The sequence below is a fragment of the Excalfactoria chinensis genome, chromosome 26, assembly GCF_039878825.1.
Source record: "Excalfactoria chinensis isolate bCotChi1 chromosome 26, bCotChi1.hap2, whole genome shotgun sequence".
Lineage (NCBI taxonomy): Eukaryota > Metazoa > Chordata > Aves > Galliformes > Phasianidae > Excalfactoria > Excalfactoria chinensis.
The window spans coordinates 813,651-822,786 of record NC_092850.1 but is presented as its reverse complement, the minus strand read 5'-3'; the positions used below and the strand labels follow the sequence as shown (position 1 = coordinate 822,786).

The window sequence follows — 9,136 nt, the reverse complement described above, 5'->3', positions numbered from 1 at the left end:
CCTTTAGCAGTGCACCCCCCTTTGCAAAGCACAACCTCTGCACCCTCTCTTTGCAAAGCATAATCTCTCACCCCCCTTTGCAATGCACCGTCCTTTGCAACGCACCCCAACTTTGCAAAGCACCACCTCTGCTCCCCCCCATTTGCAATGCATCTCCCTCGCAATGCACCCCCCCTTTGCAAAGCACAACCTCTATACACCCCCCGTTTGCAATGTACCCCCCCCTTTGCAATGTCTAACCTCTGCAGTCCCCTTTGCAACGCACCCCACTTTACCAAGCATAATCCCTGCACCCCATTTGCAGTACACCCCCTTTAGCAAAGCACCCCCCCTTTGCCAAGCACAACCTATGTGCCTCCCCATTTGCAATGCATCTCCCTTGCAATGCACCCCCCCTTTGCAAAGCATAACCTCTGCACCCCCCCTTTGCAAAGCATAACCTCTGCACCCCCTCTTTGCAAAGCATAATATCTCACCCCCCTTTGCAATGCACTCTCCCTTTCAACGCACCCCCCCTTTGCAAAACACAACCTCTGCACCCCCTCCCCCTTTTGCAGCGCACCCCCATTATGCAATGCATGACCTCTGCACCCCCATCATTTGCAACGCATCTCCCTTAGCAACGCACCCCCGTTTGCACAGCACAACCTCCGCACCCCATCTCGCACCGCACGACCCCCGCACCCTCTCAGCGCCCCCAGACCCCCCCCCGTCCCCCGTCCTCCCCCCCTCCCCCCATATTAATGACCGCTCGGGGGGCACCGTCGGGGCTCCGCCCTGGGTCGCTGTCGGGAGCGCGCCTCGGCCGTCGGTGGCAACAATGTGGCGGGGGGCGGAACCGGCGGCGGCGCGGGGCGGTGCGGGGCCGTGCGGGGCGGAGCGGAGCGGGGCGGGGCGGGGCGCGGCGCAGCATGGAGCGGCGGCACTGAGCGCGGGGAGCGGCGGCCTCCGGCCCGGCCTTTGTCTCTCCGGTGCTCCCGGGCGGCGCGGCGGCGGGCGGAGGAGCCCGCGGGGCCGGGCCGTGCCTCCCCGCCCGCAACACCGCGCTCCGCCCCGCACCCGGCGCCGCTCCGCACCGCGCCCCACCCGGCGCCGCTCCACAGGTGCGGGGCTGCTGGGCGGCGGGGGATTCGGCCGGGGAACTTCGTCCCGGGGGGGGGGGCTGCGGCGGAGCCGGTGTGCGGAGCGGAGCGGGGTCCGGTTCGGTCCCCGGTTCGGTCCCCGGTTCGGTCCCCGCCGGGTCGGGTCGCGGTGATGCTTTCGCCGCCGTTCCGGCGCTCCGCGGCCGCCCCCAACTTTCCCCGCTGACGGCCGCGGGGCCGCGGGGGATGGTGAGCTCCGGCCGCCCCCCCGCCGCCGCCGCCCGCCGCCCGCCCGCCGTTCCCGGCCGGGCCCGGAGCCGCTCCGCCGCCGCCCGCTGAGCCGCTCCGCCGGGACGATGCCGCGTTGGGAGGCGGCCGCGTTGCTCGCGGCGATCGTCGGCGTCTGCGTCTGGAGCGACGACCCCGGCAAAGTGATCTCGGACCGCTACGCCGTCTATTGGAACCGCAGCAATCCCAGGTGAGCGCTGGGCCGCCCCGTTCCCTCCGTGCCTTTCATTGCTGCCTTCCTCCCCCCATCCTCCCAACCCCCCCCCCAACCATCCCGGTCCGTCTCGGAGTTCCCGCACGCCGGGTTCGGGACAAAAGGCTGCGGGCGAACTCCTCGTTATTTCCCCCTATGGAAGAAGGAAGGAAGGAAAAAGAAGAACCTCCGGTAGTTTCCCCGCTCTGTCTTTGCGAGAAGAAATTGTTGCTATCGTTAATAATATTTATTATTAATTAGGGTGTTTTTTTTGTTATTATTTAACGTTGTTACGATGATGATTTTCGGAGAGTTCATTATTTTTCCCCCCTTTCCCCCGTCGGATTTCTTTGTTTCCAATTCTATAAAGCCCGAATTCGCCCCGCGATGAGCTCCGGGTGTCCCTCCCCCCCCCCCCCTTCCACTTCCATCCTCACCCCCATCCCCGTTCCCTGCTGATGGAGCCGAGCCCGGAGCTCCATCTCCCCCCCCTCTTTACTTCCCCATAGGTGCAGCCCCCGAACCGCACAGCGCGGCGATGCGGGGCCGCCTGCCGTCCCCTCACCCTCACAACTCAAACAGACCCCATCAACCCCCCCCTTCCCCTTTAATTCCCCTCTCCGTCCCCCCCTTTGCTGTGCGCTGCTTTGGGGGCGGCTCGTTGCCCTCCGGCCGTAGGGATGCGCGTTGACGCCGCGGTTGCTCCGCACTCCGGGATGGGACGGCCGGCTCCTTTGTGCGCTGCGTGTTGGGGCCTCGGCTGCCCCGCATCTGGGTTTTATTATCCCCCTCGCATATTTGTGGGGGGGGGGGGTTGGAAGAGAAGGGAGGGCTTTTGGTTGGGTCTTTTTCTTATTCTTTGGGTTTGGGTTTTGCTTTTTCTTTCCCCCCCCGTTGCAAAGTTTATTTGGTTACAGTGACTGCACCGTTTTGGTCACACTTTTTGGGTTTTGCCTTTTGTTCTCCCAGCCGGGGCTGTGCTGCAGGTAAAGGGATGGGGTTGTAGTGCCCATTGACCATCATTATGTGTCCCATCCCGCTGCCATCACCCCACACCATCCCGGTGCCGTCCCATGCTACGGCCCATTGGAGGCTTTGGGCCTCGATATCAGCAGGGAAAACACCTTCAAGGTGGGGGGGGAAACAGAGTGAGGGGTGTGGGATGAGCAAACAATGGCTGCAGGGCCGTGCTGTGACCCACATTTCGGATCCGGGGCTCATAGGGCCCACATCGGTGCCATCCATACGGACATCGACGTTGAGTTCTCTCCTTGTTCTGCTCTTTGGGTCCAGCTGTGTCTGTCTGGAGTTACTTATTGCAGCCTTCGTAATGCCTCTTCGGCTCTGGTTTTCACCCCCTTTAAGAAAGAGGGGGGGAATAGGAAAGGATCCAAAAGGATAGAAAGGAAAGAGGGAAATGCCCTCAAAGCGCCCGACCTGCACACCTGGGCTGGGATGAAGGTTTTTTCTTGCTGTTTTCTATCGCCATCCATATTCCATAAAGGGCCGCCATCAATCTCCCGGTCAATCGGATTTACCCAGATTCGAATCATTCTGTATTTCCTAATTGGGTCTAAATGAAAAACAAACGCTATGGAAAGAGCTGCCTGTTCCGTGGGGGCCGTTCGGCACCGAGCTGGAGAGCTTTCTTTAATAGCTGATAGGGTTGAAGGGGGGATTCGTTGTGCGTGGCCCATTGGGGGGGTTGGCAGGATGAGGATGGGGGAGCTGCATCCCAAAGCATTGGGCTCTCCAGCTGCATTGCTGCACTGGGAAGGCTTGGGTGCAGCCTTTGGGTTCGGTTGCTGCCTCCAAGCTGGGACGGCCCGACCCATTGGAACTCAGGGCTGGATGCTGGCAGCTCTCAGCTCTCCCCGATGCAGAGTGTTGGCATTGGGTTGTTCTATTGCCTGCCCTGATAGGGCCTGAGCAGCACCAGCATCCCTTCCAGAACAGCGGATCTCCCTCAGCTGTGGATTTGTGTCTATAGAGATGTGCAAAGTGTGGGGTATTTTCCTCTCTCTCTATTTACGGTACTGATACAAATGCTGTAAATGGTCTCAATTTTTTTTTTTTTCCCTTCCCCGTGGCCTATATTTAACTGTGAAGTCATTTCTGGGCTTTGGAAGCCTCATTTTCTGCTTCTTTTTCCTTCTTTATTTTTTCTTCTCTTCCTGTTGGTGCTGCGAACGCAGCTGGGATTTCTCTATTGCTCCAGGTGGGCATTGCAGGGGCATTGCAAAGAGCATTTGAGTTGCTCTTGTTGCTTCCTCCGAGGGCTGATGTGGCTTTTTCTCCATGGCTCTGTGCTGCTGACGGCCGCTGCGCCGTATCCTGGTGCTCAGTGCTGTGTCCCAGCCTTGCACATGGATGGAGCCCAAGCTGCCATGAGGGCGATGGCTTCAGGCCCTTCTTTGAGGGAGCGATGGAAACCCGCTGGTTGCTTTTCTATGGGAGGTGGGTGTCGTTAAGGGGCGGCTGAGCCGCAGGTTTGGCACATCTGCACCGGGAGCTGCAAGGTCTTGGCTGCGCCGTGGCTCCCTTTCATTTGGGTTGGGTCTATGGGGCTGGCCATGTTCTCCCATGTTCTGGTTCTCAAGGTCCTCCAGCCGTTGGGGTTTCTCCCATGGGTGCCCCATGCCAGACTCGGAGCTGCTCGACCCCGACACCAGCAATGGGTTCCCTCGGAGTTCCCATTTGGATCGTTTTCCCTTTGTGCTCAGATCATTTGCAGCCCTTCCCACCCCTCTTTTCCAGCCCGCTAAGCCGTGTTAGCTATTCTCCACCAGCCAAAGGCTGGAGCAGCACCGTTAATACAGAGCAGGGCCAGCTCCTGCGACGAGATTTTCTCTCCCTGTCCCTTCCCAGGGGCTGCAGTCATTCTCCCATTGCTTACCCTTTTAGGGTCCAAATACCACCGGGGGGCTGCAAGTATGGCTGCAAAGCTGTCACCGTGCACCAACAGAGATGCTTTGGAGGTCTATCTCTAATGCACAAACGTTCCCTGTGCACCAACAACCCCTACAGCTGCACACCCGGAGCCGTGGGATGAAGATGGGTTACAGGGCTGCAAGCAGCACCGGGTGTCCTTCTGTCTGTCCTTCTGTCTGTCCGTGCAGCTGCCCCCTGTACTTGGGGTTGGTGCCATCTGTATCAATACGAGCATTTCTTTGCTGAGGTTCGTCTGCTGTGAAATTGCAGCTATTTTTTTTTTCCTTAAGGAACTCATTTCCAATGGTGTAATTGTGTGTGTGTGTGTGTGTGTGTGTGTGTGTGTGTGGTTGAGATGTTAATTGTGTGTTAGAGATTTGCTCTCTGTCCTCCGTGGTTTTCCTCACTTGGGCACAGAGCTCGCTCTGCTCCGTTGGCTTGGATGGGGCTCACAGCATTGCTGCTTTCAGCCCCAAACAGGACTTGGAAGCTTTATTTATCCCTATGCTCACAATGTGCCTCCAGCTCAGCTCCAGCCGTCCCCATACAGTCATGGGGTTGAGCCATGGGTACCACAGGGACCCCAAAGCATCAGCAGATGCCTATTGGAGGTGTGAAGCAGCAGCGGTGGGGCCGGGCTTTCCCCATTGTGAGCAGCCCAGGAGATGCTGGGATGGGGCTGCAGGTGGGTCTGCTCGCTGCTGGTGGGAGTTCTCCTCCCTCCTCTCCCCCTCTGCTTGTTGATGCTGCTGTGGCTGGGCTGCTAAATAGCTTCCCATTGTTTGAGAGCTAATTACCTCTTAATGAGGCTCCTTACTCAAAAGCCAAGAGGAGCGCTGGGGTGTGCGTGGTGCTGCCTTTGGGCACTGTGCCCACGGGGAGAAGGTGCAGGGATGGCTCTGGGGATGGTGCCAGGTTTGGGGACCACAGTCCCATTGAACTGCATGGGACATTGCGGGGTCAGCGCCGAGCCGAGCTCTCAGCCCCATCCTGCATCCAGCGATGGTTCCAAAGCAGGGTTGGGCAGCATCCATGCACTGTGTGTCCTTGGCTGATGCTGTCCCAGCCAGGACTGACCCCCCCAGTGCTGTGGGTTGGTGGTTGTGGTGCTGGGAAGGAGCTGAGCTCTGCCCTGGCTTCACTGTGAGCCAGCACTGCAATGGGAAGAGCGCAGCCATGGAGCGCAGCTATTGCATCGCGCTCTGCTCCGCAGCTTCCCAGCCCTGCTCTGCCCCCATGGGCCATTAATGGTGGGCCGGTGGTCATGGGGAAGGATGGAGGTTGAGGCTGCTTTCTATGTGTGTTTCTATATATGTCTTTTTCCCCCGTCCCTTTTGAAATGTTCCCCTCCTCGTTTCCAAGCCCAGCGCTGATTGTAGGGCAGGCAATGCGGCTGCAGGTGCCTGTGCCGTGCTGCTTTGGTGCTGTGCCTTCGTGGGATCATTGCACGCTGCATCCCGTTCTGCTCCTGGTATCACCACATACCCCGCCATCACCGCCGGCATTTCCACCACTGCATCCCCGGGATCAGTTGAATGCAGAACCCCGACTGCCTGCTTTGTATCCGGCCACAGAGCAGGCCCTGATTTAAGCTGTTCCACCCCAAAATCCACCCCCCCCCCCACAAGAATTGATGTTCTCATTGCAGACCCTCTGCCCAGAGCCCAGCTGGTGCCGATGCACGGCACTGTGCTGCTCCACCTGCAGCAGGAGAGCCCCACGGATTGCATGCGCCGTGCTGCATCCTATACCATGCCTGCACCGTGCTGTGCATGCACCATGCTTGCTCCCTGCTCCCCTCTTGCACCCGACTTCTCTGCCTCCCTTCCACCAGCGCCGCGGTGCTCCCCGCTCCAGCTGAACCCAACTTTTGTTGCGTTTTCCTTCCTTCCCTTTCTTTCTCCCTGCAGAAAACGACACCTTCCCAGGGTTGCTTTCTTTCTCCCAGAGCTCTGGGCACGGTCGTTGCTCCCTATGAGCTCCCAGCAGCAAGCTGTGTGTCCCAGCAGCAGCAGCACCTCCCTGCCGTCCTCCAGGAGGATTTCTTGCTGTGCCTTCGAGTGCTTTTGATTCAACCTCCATCCAAACACACACACATTTTATTTCAAGCCAGCCGCCTTTATCTGCACGGCGGCGAAATGAAACCAGCCCAACCCGACCCTGCAAAGAGCTCAGAAAATCCCAATTCTTCCTTTATTTTTCCTTCCCCAATCCCGTTTCCATCGAGAGGAGCAGTTCCTGCAGCCCGTGTGCTGTTACTGGGTATGGGCCGAGCCCAGCCGTTCCCTTTCACTTTGGGTTTCCTTCTGGATTTGGTGCTGGTTTCTTTTGCATCTCTGTCCCCACGCAGGGGGAGCCGTCTCCATCAGCTCCATAATCCCAATTATTATCTGCTCACCCGATCGTGGCTTCTTATTACATTTGGCACTGCTGGATTTGCCTGCGTCGGGGCTGGGATTCATCTCCATGAGCCAGGGGGGAGGAAATAGAGTGGGGGGCAAAGCCTGGGGGTGCAGGGGGGGTCCCCATATTGTCTCCTATTACCGCTGCATTTGGGTGCTGCCCGCCGTGCTGAGCGGGCGCCTCTTGTTTCAACCAAAGGGTCGAATGGGAAGTGGTTGCAATTACTTCTTATTTATTATTATGATTATTCAGTAATGCCTCCACACTTGCTTTTAATACGGAAGAAAAAGGTGATTTTGTTTTTTTTTGCTTTGCTATTAATTCAGATGAGCCTCACTTCGCCAAGCGCTACCCTTCGCACAAAGGGTCCCCTCCCCACATCCCGCTCTGTTTCCAGCCCATCTTTCTCTCCCATCTCCTTCCTCCTCCCAATTCCATCTTTTGGGTGCAGTATTTTGGTGGCTGCTGATATTCAGAGCCCTTTTGGGGGGTTGGATTTCTGCTGCTCCCACACCCGTTGGCGCTCGGGGAGCCGTGTGGTTCCATTGCCCGTCGCTGGCTGTTTTGCTTTGCATCCCCGCTCCTCTTCCAATGCTCTTCCACCATTTTGCTCCGTGTAGAGCACAAAGTGCCCGTATCACAGCTTGCTGTCCTCAATGAGAGCTGCCTGTGGGGTCACACTTACACAGAGCCTCAGAGTGAGCATCCCAACATGGCACCATCCCTTTGCCGCTGTGGACCGCGGTGCTCGGCTCAGTGCAGGGTCCTGGGGAGCACCGAGGCCGCCCTGTTCCATCTGAGCTCAGAACACAGACATCACCTCTCCCCCAGCCTCAGTTCCTTGTGTTGAGGTGAGGAGCGGTGCTGGGGTTGCATGGTGCTGCTCCATCTGTGGGGTGAGGGAGGTGATGGAGGGTTTGGGTCCCCAGGAAGCGCCGTGTCCGGTCCTTTCTCCCCCCCCCCCCCCCGGGATGAAGCCCAGCTGGGCTCTGTGTGTTTGGTTGTTGGTTTTTGGTTTTTTTTTTACCTTAAACATTTTAATATTGGTTTCACCTTATAAATCACCGCACCGGGCTGCCTTGTAAAGGGAGATTTATGGGCCCAGGTGTGGCTACGGCGCAATGAACTCTGCTGGCGTGTTGTAATGGGGGTGGGGGTGTAAATCCCATCCCGTGGGGGTAGGACTGGGAATCACACCCTACATCCCTCCTGCACATATCAAGTCCCCCCCAGAGCCGTGTATCCCCACTGCTGGTGTCAGTCCATGGGGCTCAGCCCCACTCTCCCCCCACGGGTGGCTGCAGCAGCTCCGGAGGGATTTTCCCATCTCCAGCGCTGCCCGAAGCAGCACAAACGAACCAAGTAATTGCAACATGGAAATATTTTGTGCTCATTAAGCGGCACACGAAGGAGCAACGTTCCCTGGCGCAGGCAGGGACTCCCAAGGGTCAGCAGGACCCAAACTCTGCTGCTTTACCGTGGCCAAATAATGAGACAGGTGGGGGCTGTCCCAGGGCACGAGGCCACCCTGCTGCTGGGTATAGCCCCGTGCAGAGCTCCGGTGCTGTGGGCTGCAGTGGTGGTGGTGCATTTTCTCCCTGCTGCCCTAAATGCAATGCGTTACAGCTTGAAGTGCTGCGGGCGCTCTGACACTGCCCTGGGGTGCCCCCTCCTCCTGCAGCATAGGGATGGGAATAGATGGACGATGCCGTGCTGGAGGTGCCAAGGAGCTCCAATGCATGAAGCATGCGATGGCACAGGGATGCAGCAGAGCCCAGCACGTGCTCATGGTGCTCCTCCAGCACTGCCACGATGCTCTGTGCTCTTCTTGATGCCGGAGGAGCGAAGCCGCTGCGTGGGGAGCGCCCGGGAGAGCTGCAGGCGGGGGAAGCTTTATGGCTGTAGTTAAGGAGACTTTATGATATTGTATCTGAACAATTGCCTGCTATTATCTGGATCGATGCAGCGTGATTGAGACGCTGGTTGATAACCCAGCCGCTTTCACACCGCGCCGGGTCGCTTTGCTCTCCATAACGCCCCTCAACCCTTCTGCTTTGCTTCCCCCAGAGCTGTGTGCTGCAGCCATGGGCTCTCACCATGGGCTGTCCCATACCCTGCACCACACTGGTTGTCCTGCATGGGAACCTGGGCACCGTGGGGCCATGCTGGCTGCCAGCTCAAGGCAGTGCTGTGTTGGGTGCTATGGGGCTCCTGGGGGTGCTCTCAGGGCTCTGTGCCG

At 58.4% G+C, this 9,136-nt stretch overlaps 1 protein-coding gene across 1 annotated transcript in view; it reads left to right on the top strand.

The window, feature by feature from the left end:
• The first annotated feature begins 1,373 nt into the window (after positions 1–1,373).
• Positions 1,374–9,136, top strand: part of EFNA2 (ephrin A2) — a 30,483-nt gene continuing 22,720 nt past the window's right edge. Inside the window, exon 1 of the mRNA XM_072357467.1 lies at positions 1,374–1,560. Coding sequence (XP_072213568.1) covers positions 1,439–1,560 — 122 coding nt within the window. The 5' untranslated portion in view covers positions 1,374–1,438. The remainder of the gene's footprint in view (positions 1,561–9,136) is intronic.